Source organism: Urtica dioica, chromosome 1 (genome assembly GCF_054948205.1).
Source record: "Urtica dioica subsp. dioica isolate 48M chromosome 1, U.dioica_male_clone48M_v1_H2, whole genome shotgun sequence".
Classification (NCBI taxonomy): domain Eukaryota; kingdom Viridiplantae; phylum Streptophyta; class Magnoliopsida; order Rosales; family Urticaceae; genus Urtica; species Urtica dioica.
Window position 1 is genome coordinate 11,382,751 of NC_142756.1, and position 19,969 is coordinate 11,402,719.

The 19,969-nt window shown below is 38.8% G+C and overlaps 2 protein-coding genes and 3 pseudogenes across 2 annotated transcripts; 2 read left to right on the forward strand and 3 right to left on the reverse strand.

Moving 5' to 3' along the window:
- Positions 1–1,814: 1,814 nt before the first annotated feature.
- LOC149407211 (wall-associated receptor kinase-like 22 pseudogene) lies at positions 1,815–4,416 on the reverse strand (annotated as a pseudogene).
- Positions 4,417–8,965: 4,549 nt separating this feature from the next.
- On the reverse strand, positions 8,966–10,325 carry LOC149407212 (wall-associated receptor kinase-like 1). Its single transcript, XM_089612076.1, has one exon. The coding sequence runs from the start codon at positions 10,141–10,143 to the stop codon at positions 9,196–9,198; it is 948 nt and encodes a 315-aa protein (XP_089468202.1). The 5' UTR covers positions 10,144–10,325; the 3' UTR covers positions 8,966–9,195.
- A 421-nt stretch (positions 10,326–10,746) lies between these two features.
- LOC149407213 (wall-associated receptor kinase-like 1 pseudogene) lies at positions 10,747–12,016 on the reverse strand (annotated as a pseudogene).
- A 4,084-nt stretch (positions 12,017–16,100) lies between these two features.
- LOC149407214 (wall-associated receptor kinase-like 9) lies at positions 16,101–18,332 on the forward strand (annotated as a pseudogene).
- Positions 18,333–18,834: 502 nt separating this feature from the next.
- LOC149407215 (uncharacterized) lies at positions 18,835–19,530 on the forward strand. Its single transcript, XM_089619281.1, has one exon. It carries the CDS (start codon positions 18,835–18,837, stop codon positions 19,528–19,530), a length of 696 nt encoding a protein of 231 aa, XP_089475407.1.
- The last annotated feature ends 439 nt before the right edge of the window (positions 19,531–19,969 follow it).

The window sequence follows — 19,969 nt, forward strand, 5'->3', positions numbered from 1 at the left end:
GGCAACATTTGGTCGCGGAAAAATTTAGGACATTTGGGTGCGACTAAGTCGCACCTAATAGTTTGGATAAATTCGCGAAAATTTTCCAGTGCTTGTTTGAGTTTTGGGTCCGACTTTTCGCACCCGAAAGTCTTTTTGGGTGCGACTTTTAGGTGCAAAAAGTCGCACCCAAAAGTCATCCGCACCGGAAAACTATATTTGTAGTAGTGTATAGTATATTGAATGGAAATATTTGTACCATGGCTGTCAACGTCATTTGCGCTGGCATCTTTTTTGCTGCCCCATTTTTTGCTGCCCCACCAACCTCCTATTACAACGATGAAACAATTTATTTACAATTATTAACAACAATTTCCGATTTTTTGTTATATGTAAACGTAATACCTTTAAGGTTTCAGTAGTTGTATTTTGAGGTGCCACGATTGGTGTTTCTTCGACAACCTTGTGCGTTTCTTCCCTTGAGTGTCTGCCATTGTCATCTTCCTGTTACAAGTATGGTTTTATTAAGTTTGAATAAACAACACTCGGAAATTATTAAGTAATCATTTTCATTATTACCATCACTGGAGAAGGGTTAGTCTTGGGTACGGTTGTTGTTGGCCTATCCTCGCTTCGTACCTTGTGTGGTGTTTCCCTTGAGTGTCTGTCATTTACATCTTCCTGTTACAAGTATGGTTTTATTAAGTTAGAATAAACAACACTCGGAAATTATTAAGTAATCATTCTCATTATTACCATCACTGGGTGTCTTCCGGCCTTGGGGGGGGAGGTACGACGTGAGAGTGACCGGAGGAAGAGAAGTGATATCCGAATATAATGATGGAAGTTTGGGTCTATGTTTGGGGTCAATGTTGGCGATGGAGGCGACAGTGGAGGCGGCGCTGCCTAATTCATCGGGCGAAGGCGATGCGGCGAGTTTCATCGGCGGCAGCAGCGGTGTGGAGTGGCTCGTCGACGTTTGCGGCGCGGTCGTGTTCGCCGGTCTTGGCGGTGCGGAGTGGCTCGTTGGCGATGGCAGCGCGGTTGTGTTCGTCGGCGATGGTGGTGCAGAGTAGCTCGCTGGTGATGGCGGTGCGGCTGGGCTCGTCGACATTGGCAGTGCGGTTGGGTTCGTCGACGATGGTGGTGCGGCGGGACCCCTCTAATTCATCTTCCGTCCATCATATTGGTGTTGTTTATCAGATCTCGGTTGCTTATTTAACGTTTATTTCAGTCTATTTAATTTTTCGGTGTTGTCATGAATCTCTATTTTATTGTTGTGCTTTGCTTTATTTGGTTTGCTTTGGAGTCGGATTAGCCGTCGTCCCCTGTTAGGTTGAAGAGTCATCTTCTTCGTGGTCATCGGACCGAAGTTGGTTGGATTTTCTCATCGACCATCTTTAGGTTTTTGAACGAGCCTCATGTGTACTCCATTTGTGCTCGTCGTTTTTCCCATTGTCGGAAGCATGCACAAAACGTACGATTACCGGAACTTAGTGTTAGATTTACTTCGACTTAAGTCTTGGTGTTTCATGTACTGATGTGTTATTCTCTTGTATTGATGGGTTTTTTACCCAATTTTTAATGAAAATTCCGTTTCATTAAAAAAAAAAAAAAAAACATTTCTCACTTTAACAAAAAAGAAAGAACTTCCACAAAAGCTGCAAGCTAACCAATCAGCTCAAGCATGTGGATGTCCTTAAACCAATAAAGATCTCCATACATAAAATATATTAGTGTGGGCCAACAATTTGGATCGTGGGATTTGTTCAAACATAGTACTTTCTTTCTTCACATACATAAAATAAATAATTCAGAGAGAGCAAAGATCTCCATCAGCGTGATTCGATGGACAATAAAGGAAGTTCTTGAAGCAATAAAGAGCGATCCATGGCTGAGTGTGTTGATAGAGAAGTGGCATCCCAACGCTCTGCGCAAACAATTTGAATCTCTTCATGCATACGTTTTGGGGAGAAATGAGAATTAGCTTCTGACTTCTTCTCTTTCTTTTCAATCCCTTCCAAATCTACCGCAACTTCTTTCATGGTCGGCCGATTTCTTCCAGTTAGACTCAAGCACGACAAAGCAAGCCTCGCCGTCGCCTCGATCTCTTCTTTCTGACCATCTTCAAGAACTCGAGGGTCAAGAATGTCAAATAAAGCATTCTCTTCCATCGACTTAATGAAATATGTGGCCAAGTTTCTTCCTTCTTGGGCCCTAATTGGACATATCGCCCTTTGCCCAGTTAAGAGCTCGGCTAGAACAACCCCGAAACTGTACACATCGCTCTTCTCCGTGAACTGACTGGACTGGAAATATTCTGGATCCAAATAGCCGAATGTGCCATAGACTAAAGTGGTCAAATGGGTTTGGTCCAATGAAATCGTTCTAGATGTGCCAAAATCGGCAACTTTTGCTTTGTACTTTTCGTCTAGAAGTATATTTGTAGATTTGATGTCTCGATGGTATATCGGAGAAGCCGCCGCAGAATGCAAGTATGAGAGTGCTCCGGCGACTTCTGACGCGATTCGAATCCGCGTTTTCCATGTGATAGGAAACTCTTCATTTTGTTCATGAATGTACTGCGCAAGTGTTCCATTGGGTATGAACTCATAGACCAAGATAGGGACTTCGGTTTCTAAACAACACCCCAAGAGTTGAACCACATTTCTATGGTTGATCTGCGATAGAATGACGACTTCGTTGATGAACTCCGAGAGTTTGCTTTCATCTACGGTCATTGACTTTTTCACTGCGACAATTTTTCCGTCTTCCAACATTCCTTTGTACACCGTTCCTTGACCTCCTTGGCCAAGAATTCTGTCAGAGCTGAATCGATTGGTGGCTTTTTCCAGCTCGCTTGAATTGAACAACTTTGTTGTTTCCATGTTCCTCTCACGGGATGATAGTTGCTGTAGAATCAAACCGCCATTTTGTTTGAAGAGCTTTCTTTTGCGTTTGGTCTCTTTTCTTTTCTTTATGCTCTGGTATGAGCCCCCTAAAGCAAGTAGCAGAAACAAGGCTCCAAGAGAAGTACCAAAACCTAGTAATGAAACAAAAAAAATGTATCTAATATTAGTATCATTCTTATACTGATTTCTACATAGGAAACTGTAAATGTAATCTTTTTCCTCTAGTTATCTAATATCTCATATTTCAAACGTTTATACAAACTCCAAAACTTTTATTCGTCATTATTTTATCAAAGCCATGGTTTGTTTCAGTTGAGCGTGAGAAAGTATATATTATCAAGAAAAATAACTACCGACTAGATGTAAAGTAGAAAGAGACGTACCGATAATCAGACTCTTTCTCTTGTTACTGCAATAGTAAGACCCATAGGTATTAACACAGGTGGACCCGGAAGCACACCAGGACCGCCGAGTTTCCTCGCATTCATTTATATCTGACAAATATTCATGTGAAAACATTTAGGTGTAGTCTTTGATAAGAATTTTCATGAAATTTAATAAGATGTTTCAAATGCCAACCTTGAGTGCAGCCACGAGGGAGATAGGGATTTCCCCGCAATCCAAAGCAGTAACATTGGAAGCCCCGTTCGATTGAATTGTAGTATTTCGAATTGTTATAGCAAACAGAGCGCGTCCTTTCTCTATTAATATATTTTGGGGTATTTTCTTTGAATATATCGGAGTTCGAATATTTATCCAATTCCCAGTGGAGTATGAGGGGAACATATTCCTTGCCATGAATTCTGGCTAAATTCTCTGACTGATTCATGTGATCATTCCAATATTGTTTACTCGACACAAACGCGAATTTGCATCCATCGCCCTCACTCGTCTCTGCTCCGGTACTATTAAACCTGATTGCAAAGGAATCGAGGATGGAAGGAATGGAGGTCTGACAACAATCTGTGCCGTCGCAGTGAAGGCCTGCGTTAGAGAACGATCTATTGCCATTGCAGTTCGTTGTGCAACCAATCTCTGTGAAAACGTTTCCCGAACTCGATTCCAAGATGGCTCGGACTCCACAGCTCCCTGCAACGAACACGTTTCTTTGCGAAAACGAAAATGGGGCCCCGGTCAGATTAATGCTCCTTGGGATAGTCTTCTTGTTGTCTGTGCAGTTGAAACTTATCGGGCCTTTTACTAGAACCTCGTTGTATTCGCTTTCCATGGGAAAATTTTGATTCCCTGACACAGATATGCGGATAACTTCCAATGGGATGAGCTTTAGAAGCAGCGCCGGCGGAGTAACAGACTTGTTGCAGATAACTTCGAACAACTCGTCCATGAAACAGTTTAAGTTTCCCATTCCGAAGGGGAACGGAATGCTCACATTGCCGCACTTTGATTCGCAACCTGCTTTGGAGATCGGCGCTGTTATCCTATCCCATGCCGATGCAGGTGTAGCTAAGCTTAGCAGGCACGTTACGATAATCACTATTATAGACAGCGAGTCTAGCTTGCCCATTTCTACAATTTTCTTTTACGCCTACAAAATGTTATTGGCTTTAGTGGTCATGATTCCCGGTGGTACAAGTATTGAAAAGAAGAAAAATGAGCAAAAAACTATTAGACTACAATTTGAGCAGAATCAAAGGACAGTTGACTGTTTTTGAAGACTAATTTGGATATTTAATAAAATAAAATAAAAATCAATCAACAAACACTGATGAACAATCATGGAGATATTATTATCGTAGAAGTGTACGTATGGAACAATTAATACACAGCATATTATTAGACATGATAAAAATAGAAGTCCAGTACATATATAGCTATATTTGCAATTTTGATTTATCATTTAGTCAAATATTTAGTAAGCTTTTGGTAAATAGTCATGACTAAATATTTACACGGGTAAATTAATTGAAATTTTTTATCAAAATATTGGCTATTTATCTAAAATTTACTTAAACATACAAAACACTGATTATTTATTTAAAATTTACAAAACGTTGACTAATTAAAAATTCATCCAGTTTTAATTGGCTAATTTGTTGATTATAAATGAATTAAAGTGAGAGTGTGTATATGTGTATTTATTGTTTAACATGTAGTATGATTGAATTTATAAACGACCTATACTTTGACCTTATTACCTGCAAAATATTCGGACGCTACATTTTAAATGTTAGACTAACGAGCAATGTGAAATGTATGCACATGTGGCATAAATGTTATGCTCGACGTGGATTAATTTCATGGCGTACAATATAAAATGTTTACTTCTAAGAGTATATAACCTTCACTTTTAATGTGATATAAAATTATCCCTAGACCAAGTTAAGTATCACCTTTAAATGTTTAAGAAAAACGCCATATATAACTCCAGTTTTCAAACTACATTTTGTAACAAATATCTACGGAAAAAAAAAAAAAATTCGACAATCATATTTTTTTATTTATTTGAGAGTAGTACGTTACTTCTATTGATAATAGGGTAAAACATCTACACATACAAGAGAAATTTAAATTAATCTAACACCGGTAATTGCTCATAATTTAAATTCATAATTTGTTGAAAGTGAAGTTCATGGCAGGTGATAAATACTCCTGTCTACGGATATTTCTGTCGAGATTTTTTTCGTAAATACTACATTTTTAGAAAATAGAATTTTTAATCCAGATTCATGCTTGATATTGTTTTAGAAAAAATATAATGCTTGTACAAAGTTTATGCATTTCAGACGTAAACCTTATGTTGTCATCGATAAATTTTACCTCTTAGGAGCAGAAAATTACACAGACATGTATAGGCTTTATATTGCACACGCACACACACACACACACACACTTATATATATATATATATATATATATATATATATATATATATATATATATATATAGTATGTCATTGTCAACAAATTTGATATCTACATCTTTACTAGGGAAATTCATAGACGCTATATATATATATATATTACGTTTTGTTATATTCAACAATTTTAATGTCAAGGTTCTTTACTAGAAAAATTCATATACACTAAATTTGTTGAAAATGGAGTTTGTAACTTGAGTTTCATAAGTTAGTGTGATATATAATTATGCTTAGATATCATAAATTATTTTATGCCGATATATTTTGTAATGATATATGCGAATTATTCTCCTAGAGAGTTCCTTTGTAGACGCCTGATTTGTTCAATTAATAATGAAATTCAGTTGTCAAATAGGGAGGACTAATATTAAGAAAACAGTTTGAGGAGATATATTTATAAATTTTGAAGGTAAAAAATAATAATATAAGAAGTTAAAAACTAATTAACCCAAAAAAAAAAGTGTGCTATTGCGTTAAAATATACAACATGCACTCTAAACGCCAACACATAAAATATACAAATCGATTTCGTGATTTCAAGTAAGACAAATAGGTCAACTCATTTTAGCTAGGCAAAAACATATATTATACAACATGCACGCCAAACGCCAATTGCGTTGTCTGCGAGCTAAAATAATAAAACTGTTTTCTTAGTTTATTAGCTAAGCACACTACAACTTTTAGTTACTCTAAATTTTGATGAAAATACACTAAATTCTAGAAAGGAATTACTGAGTCACAAAAATGGAAATCCCACTTTTCATTCAGTTAAAAGTTAAAACACTTATTATAAGTGGCCGTTCAGACGACAAGAAAAATAACTTGTTTAATAGTATGGTGATTATTCAAAAATAATATTGCAATCTGTGAGTTCATAGTGGTTATAGAAAACGTGAAGGACATCGAAAAGGATGTGATTTCTCTTAAGTTAATTTTCCTGAACAAGTGATGTAAATATATATAATAAATTTTCGCCAAAAGAAAATTTGTATATCAAAATCGAGTACTTTCAGTTGAACCGTCAAACCTTTATTTAGATTTCAAGACGGAATAAGAATATAAGTCACATATCTATAAGAAAGAATATACATACTGGAACGGAGTCAAGAGAGTCTGAACAAGCACACTGATTGAGAGCTGTTTGCAGAGTGATTTATAAAGGAATCCAATGATATCTGTATACGTCGGATATCAAATATTGTTCAACCTGTGATAGCGAATATTGTTCAATCTCAGAGGATAGGTTTAACAGACACATAAGCGAAAGTGAATAACATGCACGTAGCTAAGATTGAAATGATATAATATTGCTAACTAAGACGTACGTACCTCAAAAGTCTTTTATGAGGTTTTGAACTATGGCGCGAAACGTATTCACCTAATTATAAGAAAACCATTTCAAGACCCGATGCTGGTTTTGAATTCAGTATCTTGGATAATATATAGACAATAGCTGGTATGCAAAGTTTTCCGACTAATTGCTAATTTATAAATAAAATAATATTATCTAAAAGTCTTCTCCTTATTCATATAACACTTGTACAAACTATCACTTTTTTTTTCCCACTTTGTGGAAAATAATATGGTGGCTTGAGACTATGATATTGTCAACGTAGGAATTTTGATCAAGTCCTCACTTGCGTAATCAATGTTAGCCAATTATTCTCATTGCATGTGTATTTAATTTAATCCAACTAGTTGTTTAAATGATCAATCAACAACGACGTGAAAATTGTTTAGTACTACTGGGGCCTGTCACTCACTATCTTTATAATATTTTAAAGCTATGTTAAGCCCATTCAAATTTTAATTTTTTTAATATGAGGTAACTAGTTCTTACATGATAATGGTCGAAATGATCTTGTGCGGGTATCTGGACGAGGACTCGTTCAAATCTATTAACCTCTAATGTATTAAGTATTATCACGAAGTTTAGTATTAAAATTAATTGAAAAAAGAGAAATATAATCTAATTTAATTATGTATGATATACTTAGTAATTATATATTAAAAGTATCAGCACTAGGATTACTAGTACAAAATATATTGTATCCTCGTTCGCGTTTCAAAGTTTTGCAGGATATAAGTATGATTAGCGAATTTTGTATTTGTTGACAAGCTTGTCATTAAGTACTAGATTTAGTGACAACCTTATCATTGCGTAAGACACAACAGTGTAATGTTATTACCTCCAAATGATTTGTTGATGTCGGTACGACGATTTTATTCTTCTTCTCTCTTTTAGAGGGCTTCACCAGTTTTACTTGTGCTAGTGGTCCATGCTTCTGCTTAGCCTATTGGATATTAGTGCCAAGTGCATTGTATACTGAAATTTGATATTTTTTTATAGTGGATTCATAGGCATGGGTAAGATATTTCAAGGGAAAAACCAATGGAATCGCCGTCTTAGCACTCGTACGCTCAGACTTAAAGCAGAAACATTAGACTAGATAGGTTGATCTTTGGCTTCTTGAAGTTCGAGATGAAAAAATCCCATTCCACACTATCACAAGGATTCCTGTTAAAAAATGCAATGTAGAATTTCGATATGATCGGGGCCATGGGGCCGGGTTGGGAACATTGCCCAAAACGTGTAGTAGAAGCTAACTAGTAAAAGAACTAAAAATAAAACCTAAATAGCTATGATTTTTGTGGTATGTCGTCACATACAGCCATAGTCGGGCGTAAAAAATGTGGTTGAAACCCCGAAAAATTCAGCCGCTAAGAATTTTTTTTTTTTAAGAAAAATATACCCTATTAATAAAATAAAATAAGAATACCCGTTTTTCTAAATAGATAAAGTTATTCTTGAGGGAGATAGGAGGGAAGAACGACAACAAACTAAGTATTCATTATGTATATGATTGATGCAAAAGTAATGATTCATTCTAAATTATGATTCTAACGAGAAGATTTAATAATTTTTTTAAAAAGAGCATCCTTTTCTTTATAAGAGAGAGACTTGGAATATGTGATCAGCTACCAGTGTGTTACGCTATCCCCAAAGTACCTTCATTCTATTCTACTCTTTCGGAATGATTTAGTTGTGGTCTCGTAGTCAAGTATGTTGTTTGAGATTGCTGTTGCTTTAGATTTGGTATTTAGTGGCTCCAATTCGACTAGAAGATAATGTCGTTGACTTTGGTGACTTGTCTATTGACTGATTGCTGAATTGGACAAGCTATTTAGGCCTCCAATTCATATGATGTTTGTCACAATGACGATAATCAATATGTCAATACGAATGAGGGCAAAACAGCGTAGACGCAATGAAAAAGAAGTATTTTTCGTAATCATATATCATAGTACACACACAAAACTGATATTATTTATCAAACACCGCGTTAATAGATAATATAAATAACTTTCCTAAAAACCAAAATAGATAATATTAACAACTCAGAGCGAGAATATCATTAATCTAAGTCAGCCTGACTCCGTGGACAACAATGGAAGTTCTTGCTGAAAAACAGAGCGATCTACGGCTGACTCTATTGACCCAGAAGCGACATCCCAAGGCACAACAAAATCTGTGAATTCAATCTCTTTATTGATCTGGTTTCGGCGGGCACTATGATGAGTTTCTGATCTCATCTCATTCTTTTGAATTGCTTCCAGCTCCATTGCAACTTCCTTCATGGTCGGTCGATTCCTTCCACTCAAACTCAAGCACGACAAGGCAAGCCTCGCCATCGCCTCGATATCTTCTTTCGGGCCGTCTTCAAGAACTTGAGGGTCAAGTATGTCAAACAAAGCATTCGATTCCATCGACATACTGAAATACGTTGCCAAGTTTATTCCTTCATCTACTCTGACTGAACATATCGCCATTTGCCCGGTCAAGAGCTCGGCCAGAACCACCCCGAAGCTAAACACGTCGCTCTTCTCCGTGAACTGACTGGACTGGAAATATTCCGGATCCAAGTAGCCGAATGTGCCGGCGACCAAAGTGGTCAAATGGGTTTGTTCTAGCGAGATCGTTCTCGACATACCGAAATCGGCGACTTTTGCCTTGAACTTTTCGTCGAGAAGTATATTTGTCGACTTGATGTCTCGATGAAATATCGGAATAGCCGCCGCCGAATGCAAGTAGGAGAGAGCTCCGGCGACTTCTGTTGCAATTCGTACCCGCGTTTTCCACGTTAAACGGAACTCTTCTTTTTGTCCGTGAATGTATTGCGAGAGATTTCCATTTGGTATGAACTCGTAGACAAGGATAGAGACTTCGGTCTCTAAACAACACCCCAGAAGTTGAACCACATTTCTGTGGTTGATCTGCGACAGAATGAGGACTTCGTTGATGAACCCTGAGGGTTTGCTTTTGTCTAAGGCTTTGGATTTCTTTACGGCAACGATTTTCCCATCTTCCAACATACCTTTGTACACCGTTCCTTGACCTCCCTGGCCGAGAATCCGGTCAATGCTGAAATGATCGGTAGCCTTTTCCAACTCGTCTAAAGTGAACAACCTTGTCTTTTCAATGTTTCCTTCGCTGGATGATAGTAGTTTTTTTCGTAGACTCAGACCGCCGTTTTGCTTGAAGAACTCTCTTCTGCGTTTTGGATTTAATAATTTTTTTTTAAAAATTATTGCCTCTTATTATCTATGTTAGGGAGGATTTAATAATTTTTTTTTTAAAAAGAGCATCATTTTCTTTATAAGAGAGAGACTTGGAATATGTGATCAGCGACCAGTGTGTCACGCTATCCCCAAAGTACCTTCATTCTATTATACTCTTTCGGAATGATTTAGTTGTGGTCTCGTAGCCAAGTATGTTGTTTGAGATTGCTGTTGTTTTAGATTTGATATTTAGTGGCTCCAATTCAACTAGAAGATAATGTCGTTGACTTTGGTGACTTGTCTATTGACTGATTGCTGAATTGGACAAGCTATTTAGGCCTCCAATTCATATGATGCTTGTCACAATGACGATAATCAATCTGTCAATACGAATGAGGGCAAAACAGCGTAGACGCAATGAAAAAGAAGTATTTTTCGTAATCATATATCATAGTACACACAAAACTGATATTATTTATCAAACACCGCGTTGATAGATCATATAAATAACTTTCCTAAAAACCAAAATAGATAATATTAACAACTCAGAGCGAGAATATCATTAATCTAAGTCAGCCTGACTCCGTGGACAACAATGGAAGTTCTTGCTGAAAAACAGAGCGATCTATTGACCCAGAAGCGACATCCCAAGGCGCAACAAAATCTGTGAATTCAATCTCCTTATTGATCTGGTTTTGGCGGGCACTATGATGAGTTTCTGATCTCATCTCATTCTTTTGAATTGCTTCCAGCTCCATCGCAACTTCCTTCATGGTCGGTCGATTCCTTCCACTCAAACTCAAGCACGACAAGGCAAGCCTCGCCATCGCCTCGATATCTTCTTTCGGGCCGTCTTCAAGAACTTGAGGGTCAAGTATGTCAAACAAAGCATTCGATTCCATCGACATGCTGAAATACGTTGCCAAGTTGATTCCTTCATCTACTCTGACTGAACATATCGCCATTTGCCCGGTCAAGAGCTCGGCCAGAACCACCCCGAAGCTAAACACGTCGCTCTTCTCTGTGAACTGACTGGACTGGAAATATTCCGGATCCAAGTAGCCGAATGTGCCGGCGACCAAAGTGGTCAAATGGGTTTGTTCTAGCGAGATCGTTCTCGACATACCGAAATCGGCGACTTTTGCCTTGAACTTTTCATCGAGAAGTATATTTGTCGACTTGATGTCTCGATGAAATATCGGAATAGCAGCCTTGAACTTTAGTAACCCATTTTTTTTTTCAAAAAGAATTCAGTTCTTACAGTGATTTACATCTTTCGATACCCTTCAAACGGATTCATTTTTCCGAAGACCATAACCATAATAATAGGCTATAATAACAGACGTCACAACATAAAACAAAATAAAAGTCAAATTCAACCCCGTACAAAGTCTATGCAAACCTCAAAGCTGATGAAATTATGCTAAGAATGTAAACTTCAAGAAGACTCTGAATACTTGTCCACAAAACCACCAAATTGAAATCAAATTTCAGTCACATCAATGAATTCACCTTCGAACAATTAAAATCTTGTTCTCTTACTGTTAATCTCGATTCGATAGCCAAACCTTACAGAAAAATAAATCAAAGTAACAGGATACAAGATTATAATCAATGATTGGAACTACTTACTTGTACAAGGGCCAGCAATGGCGGAGAAGAAGAAAATTGGACGGAGCAGAGGCATCGGGGTGAAGGAAATCGATGGCCACCGGAGGAGGGGAAAGGGATAGGGTTGGGTTCTACGGAGTAGAACAGAACGAGTGGATTCGGAAGAAGAGAGTGATATCAGGAATCGACGAGTCGTGTGGCTCTCTCGTTACTGTATCTGTATTGGAGTCCGACGATAGACACTACATTTGCCCCAAACGAAGTTCTCATCTCCGTTCTCTCGATCGAATGGTCGAACACCGAACAGTCATGCCTTTGACTACCCATCGTCGAAAGCTCCTCTACGAATGGCCATCTTTGGGAACTGAAATTCGCGCCTAAAGACTCAATCTTGAGAATCCCGTGAGGCCCGAGGACTGAAGACCCCCTTCGCGAGAGCTCAGGTCCAAGGCTCAGACACGAGAGCCGTAACAACACTCTCAAGTTCTTTGCTTGCCATATACACTCTAGGCTTGAATATCCCATCTTTCGCACGTGTGACCATGGGATGAGTGATAGATTTTGAGACTGAAGGTGAGAAGATGATGGTGAAGAGGTGTTGGTAATTTGTGTATCCGAGACAGGGTTGTTGGATGTGGATATGGAAGAAGTACTAGTAGAGTGAGGAGAAGCAGAAGTTGAAGGGTGCTGAGAAGAAGAGGGTGTTGTGTAATGAGAAGAAGAGTCAGATGATGATGATGAAGGGGTGGGGGGAGGGAGAAGAGCAGGATTAGGAGATGAGAGAATGGGAGTTGGTAGTGGTGATGATGAAGGTGTGGTTGTGGGTGTTGTGGTTGGAAATATTGTTGTATACTTTACCTTAATTACATCTCGTGAAACGAACACTTTACCTTAATTATCTAGGCACCAGTAGCCTTTGTGATTCATGCTCTAACTAAGAAAAATGCATGGTTTGGATCGGAAGTCTAGCTTGTGAGTGTTGAATGGCCGGGTGTTGGGGAAAACATTCGCAGCCAAACACTCTGAGTTGTGCGTAGACAGGGCTAGAGTTGAACAGAACCTCGAGTGGTGATTTTGGCAAGTACAGGTGTAGGCAACCTATTAATCAAGTAGACTGAGGTTCTGAAGGCTTCGTCCCAATACTACAGTGGCACTTTTGTCTCAGTAAATACACCCAAGTAAATCGTGAATACGGATCAATAAAATGGATGTAATACCGATATCCACTAGCAGAGTAGCAAGGTGATGGGCCCCAAAGATCCGTGTGAATCAGTTGCAGTGGACGAGTGTAAATAGACTCAGAAGATGAGTGGAAATTTGTGAAGTTTACCAAGACAAAATGCTTGACAGACTGAGAATGAATTTTTATTGCTGAGAGGAAGATTACAAGAGTGAAGCACAACTTTTACAACTCTTTCAGAAGCATGTGCTAACCTATTCTGCCACAAATTGAAGACAGTAGAACTAATATTTGTATTTACACTGGAGACATTAATATTGGCATGGTTATTAGACAATGAGGAACTTGACTTGCAACTGACTTGACTTGATTTTCTATCTAGCGGAAGAGAGGCTTTATTAAAGACATAAACCGTCGTGTAGTGAGCCTTGAAGTAGGATTTTCCTAGAGACCCGATCCTTGACAAAACAAACAGTTGGATAGAACTTAAAATAAGCATTATTATCGGTTGCAAACTTAGACACACAAAGGATATTTTTTGAGATATTAGGAACGCGGAGAAGGTTGTTTAGGAAAAGAAGTGTATGATGAGAATGAGTGACAAAAGAGGATTCACCAATGTGAGAAATGTTCAGGTCCATACCGTTGCTTAAGAGGACCTTTTCTGAGCCAGTGAAGTCACTGCTTTGCCCCAAGTTCTCTTCATAATAGGTGATGTGATGTGTTTCTCCTGAATCAGGGTACCAGTTCGAGTTAACAACATACTTAATTGTTGCTAACATGGTCGCATGAGACCACTCATGAAGAGTGAAATCATAGGCTGAGTCCGAGCCAAGATTGTACTGAACATTAGTGAATTGATCATCACCAAACTCAGCCAAATGCCCTTGAATCTCTTGTGAACTCTGGTTCACGTTGCTAGAGAGTTGAGCTGGACTAGAGAATGTCTGATCGTATCTGTAGTAGCACTGCATAAGAACATGTCCAACTTTTCCACACAACTGACATTGAGCATGGCCACAACCACCAGAAACCACGACCTCGAGTAGCTTGTGGTGTGTAGCCACGTCTAGAAGTAAAATTCGGTGTAAAGTTGGAATTACATCTTCCTATGAATTGAGAAGCGCGTCCACGTTGATAATTGAAGCCACCTTTAGGAGGAGAGATCTTGTAGCCTGAGTTACGACCAGAATTCAATCCATAACCTCGATTCCAATTGTCGTACTGAGAAAAATTCATCGCCGGAGATTTAATCTGAGAGTTGTTCTTCTTTTCAGTTCTACTTTCCTGTGTGAAAAGAAGAGACTTTATCATCGTGACTGAGAGTGTACCAGATCGTGTATCCATACTCATGATGAAATTTTCGTACTCCCCGTTGTAGATAAACTCGATGTGCTCCTTAGGTTTCGTTGTTTCTTCAACCACGACGAGTAGATCAACTAGGTTTCGAATTTTCAACAGGTAGCCATTGATAGGCATAGAACCTTTCTTAGTCGCATTCAATTGCGTTTTGAACTGAAAGATCTTCGCTCGAACCTGAGACGCGAAGTATACCTGTAAGGTGTTCCAGGTGTCACACGAAAATAGACGAGAAAGCACGTTGTCAATGATGGAGACCATTAGCAAAGAAATTATCAATTCATCTTGTCAATCCCAGCTGACGAACGCTGGATTGACGATTCCGCTCTTTGGTGAATTCCAACGGAGAAACAACTTCCGTGAAAGGAAGTTCTGCAAATTGTGACCGCGAAGCATATCCTGAACTTGCTTTCTCCAAACAATAAATTGTTTGCATCTAGTTTCGACGGAATTGGATGAGAAAATGTCAAGAACTGAGTGGCGTGATGGTTCACGGTGATCGAAGAAGACGAAGATCAACGATCTGAGCGAAAAAATTGCAAATCGGAGAAGATGAAGATCACCGATCACAGCAACAATGAGAAACGCTCTGATACCATGTTAACAAGAATAGTGTTTGGTTAACGATCACAAAGAGAATGGATCATTAATGTGAAGCTTCGAATCAAGTATTTATACTTGAGCAGAGAAAGAACTGTAAATGACAATAAGGAAAAAACTATAGGCGACATAGTAAGAGAAAAAGAAGTGATAGACGTTTTTCCCAAAACGACAACTATACTCTGACAGTAAAAAAAAAAAAACAAAAAAAAACAAACCATATACTTCAAACTTTCGAAAGGATATAACACTACTTCTGTGCAAATGTCAAATGTTAGCATGAACGTTAGCAAGATGGTTTAACAAGGCGAGCGCTTGATCATTGCCATAAGTTTTCCCGAAGTAACGTCTCAATTTTGTTTGATGACTTTGATGATAATGTCACTGATGGATTTAGCACTACCAAAGCTAAGTTAAGGACCAGTAGACATATATTCCTTATGAAATTCTTGAAAATTAAAATTTACATACTAATTTGTTACTAATTTTTACATTTTAAACCTAAGATTATATGATTTTTCATGAATGCCCTTGAGTAAATTTTATTCTTCACACTTCTTAGAATAATTTTGTTTAACAATTGTCCTCTCCTTGACTACAAATCATAGCCCCACCACTAAGTATGAGATTCTTTTATGAACATCTGCAATTGATTTCTCAACTGAAGAACCGTTGCTTTAGAACATCAAAAATCTCATTCTACCTAAAAAATTTATGTTTTTATGGTTTTGTGTCGGACAAGCTTTATGTACTACTCGCCAGATTATGATAAAGAGCTTGTTCGAGCTCAACAAATTAGGTAGGAGGAAAGCGTCTTTAAGCCATCAATGAACTCCCTAAGACCGTATGCTTGAAAGGCTGCTAACACTTGTGATTTCCGAAAGAAAAAGTTATCTCTATTAAGCTTTAGAGTCGTCGTAATATGGATTGAAAATTTGTTTATTCAGAGACAAGATGTCGCACACAATGTAGAGTCAATGTATGCGACAATTTGTTTCGATACAAAAGATAGAGAAATATAATGCAGTGCGTAAAAGTTAATGACACGGAGAATGGTAACCCAGCTCGGTGCAACGTCACCTACTCTTGGGGTAGTGTGTCTAGCGGAAAGAAATTCACCATATGAAAAATAGTTAATAGTACAACAATGGACATATATGAACGATCTCTGCTTTAAGACCTTTTTCCTAGTACTATCCGTTAATTTCAACACAGCTCCCTCTGAATCTGAGATCCACTCACATCCACTCTCAAATACTCTCTCTAGTGTTTGGTAATCTTCAACATCAATCTGTCGTGAACACTTCAATCACAAAACCCAAACAACTCTCTAACACTCAAAGATCAGGAAAATGTATAGAGAATCACACCACACACATCAGATTATTAGTTTCTTAGTCTGGCGATCGTGTACATTCAAGAACCTAAAAGTGTGAATGAATTCGTCAAGACTACTAAGGGCAGAACCTCTTTATTCTATAGTAGTTAACACTTCTAGAAGTCGAATTAGGGTTTACTTACCCATTCAGCGGAAAATATAAATGTAGAAGGCCTTCTACGAATCATCCTGGAAAAATAGAAAATTGGAGATAAATACAATTTTGCACACAGTGATCAAGATGTCTCAACATATTCTGGAGCATGTTATAAGATATCTTGTCAAACAGGCTTGCACTAACAAAATAAGCAACTAACACACGTAATAACAAAGGAAACACATTGCTTTTGCTTTGATGAACATTATTTTGATTTTCTCATTGGCTTGCTGATTAATTGATATCAAGACAAACTTATACAATTGTAATAGGACGCAACAGATTGACTAACGTGCTAAAATAAAGTTTCCCTAAAAAATAATAAAATAAAGTTAGTTATACGAATATTGACGGCGTAGTTTAGCTCAGCCATAATTAAGATCACGTCATCTTCATAATTACTTAGCCCCGTCCAGTTTTGGTGCTTCATCGGTGTCCCTAATAGAAATAAATCATGTAATCAATTAATTTAATTTATGGTTAATTAATAGAGAATCTGGATTCCATTTATTGTTTGTATTCGGCATTCATGTTTCCTTATTTTCCTTTTATTGTTGAAAAAAATGTTGCAGGTATTGGAAGTGGCGTAGGAGCCTTGCTACTGATTATAGGCTTATGGGGCTCGTACAAGTATGTAAAGAGAAGAAAAAAATCCAACAGAAACAAATGTTTTTCAAGCGAAATGGCGGTTTGTTACTCCAACAATAGCTATTCTCTTCCAGCCAAGCAAGCGTCGAGAAAACTAAGATTTTTAACATAGAAGAGCTGAAGAAAGCTACTGAAGATTTCAATGACAACAGAGTTCTCGGACAAGGAGGCCAGGGCACCGTTTACAAGGGAATGCTCGTCGACGGAAACATCGTCGCCGTCAAAAAGTAAAAAATCCTCGACGGAGACAAAGTCACAGAGTTCATCAACGAAGTCGTTGTTCTTTATCAGATCAATCACCGGAACGTGGTAAGACTGTTGAGGTGCTGTTTGGAAGCCAAAGTCCTTCTCCTCGTCTACGAGTTCATCCCAAACGGTACTTTCTCTCAATACATCCAAGACCCGGAGGGAGAGAATATTCCGGCCATGTGGGAAACGCGCCTAGGAATCGCGCTGGAGCACTCGCGTACTTGCATTCCTCAGCAGCCATGCCAATCTACCACCGAGATATAAAATGGACCAACATTCTGTTGGACCAAAAATACCGAGCCAAACTCGCCGATTTCGGGACCAAGGGCGGTCTCCATCGACCAGACTCATCTCACCACATTGGTCCACGGCACGTTCGGGTACTTGGACCCGGAGTATTTCCGATCAAGCCAGTTCATGGACAAGAGCGACGTGACAGCTTCGGAGTCATCCTGGTCGAGCTTTTGACCGGGAAGAAGGTGGTCACGGTCACAAAGTCGAACGAGGGATGGAGTCTGGCGGCAGTGTTCATGGTCTCCATGGAGGAGAGTCGTGTTTTCGATATTGTTGACCGGCGAGTCGTGAAAGAAAGGGACGAGGAATCCGTGGCGGCATTCGCAGCTCTGGCCGAGGGATGCCTGAATTTGAACGCAAAGAGAAGGCCATCAATGAAGGAAGTCTCGGCTGAGCTAGAGAGGATTCATAGATGTGTCAAGTTACTGTTAGGTTGCGAAGGTCAACGAGGTCTTGAGGTCGACGGTAGTTATGTCTGCGAAGTGGTCGAGCTAGAGGCTTTGACCTTCTTCGTGACCTCCGTTTAGTCGTCCAATTAGCGCGCCTGAGAAGCTTTTTTCGTCTTCGTAGTAATTATTTAAATCTCCTTACAGAGACATATGATTAAGAACATTTTTTTTAGATCATGATGTGTGTGTTCACATTATTTATGCTTTTCTCTGTTTTTGTATGTGGCCATTAAGGGTTTTAAACGGTTCTAAAGAAATTTTTCATTTATTTCAAAATATTTATCATCGGGAATTTTGCATGGAGACATATGAATTCATTGTATAGAATTTCGGGTATTAGGAGTTGACGTGCTAGTCAAGTCTCCTAGTGTTTAGGAGTTGTTAGAGGAGTTAGCTTAGGATTTAAGTCATATTTGTTTCCTTCTTTATAGCTAATAGGTTGTTATAAGTTTAGCTATTTTATCTCTTCTACTTTGTGTATTTAAGTACGATTATGAAGCATAATAAAATCATCGAGTATTCTCTCAAACACTAGCCTAATTCTACATGGTATCAGAGCAGTGTTAATCTCAATCAAAAAATGACTAAATACGGCCAATCACACATCATAGCATCCTCATCCGAAACCTCTTCCCTAAACACTTTCATAGCCGATCAAAACCCTCACACCATCACCAGCCACAAGCTCAATGGCCAAAACTACCTTCAATGGTCCCAATCCGTCCAAATGTTCATCTATGGTCGCATGAAAGACGATCACCTCACCGGAGAAGCCAAAGCTCCGAAGACAGATGATCCAAAATTCAGAATTTGGAAGGCTGAGAATAACATGGTCATGTCATGGCTAGTTAACTCTATGATGCCGAAAATAGGTGAAAATTTCCTGCTCTACTCTACTGCATCAGAAATCTGGGAAGCAGCACGTGTCACCTTCTCAGATTCAGAAAACACTTCAGAGCTATTTGAGACAGAAAATCTCCTTCATGAATCAAAGCAAGGAGATGCGTCTGTCACTCAATACTACAGCACACTGACAAGATCATGGCAAAGAATCGATGTCTATGACCAACACAGGTGGAGCTGCCCTGAAGACTCTCTTCTCTATGCAAAAAGCTTGGAAACCAAACGTGTGTTCAAGCTCTTATCAGGTCTCACTAAAGAACTAGACAAGGTCAGAGGGAGAATCTTGAGCATCAAGCCACTTCCAACACTCCGCGAGGCATTCTCAATGGTCAGACATGAAGAAAGCTGTAGAAAGCTCATGATGACTACATAAATCACCTCAGCCTCGCCAAGTCCTCATGATGCCTCTGCTTTGATAACTCACGAAGAATCACAAGCCTTTGCTGCCAAGGCACCCTACAACAAGGCCAAGAAGGGAATACCCTACTGTGATCACTGCAAGAAGCCAGGACACAGACGTGAGACATGCTGGGAGATTCATGGAAAGCCGACAAACTGAAAGCCGTCAAGATACTCAAGAGACATGGAGACACAAGCCAACTCAGCATCTTCAAATCCATTCAGTCCTGAGCAGCTTGAGATGCTCACATGCCTCATCAGAAAAGCCAACCAACCAAGTGACTCGCCTACAACTAATTCATCTCGGTTGGTGGCTCAAAGAGGTAATAAGAGAGCTATTCAAGCCTTACAGCATACCATGTGACTACAAATCTCTCAATTGTGTGGATCATGGATTCTGGGGCATCAGATCA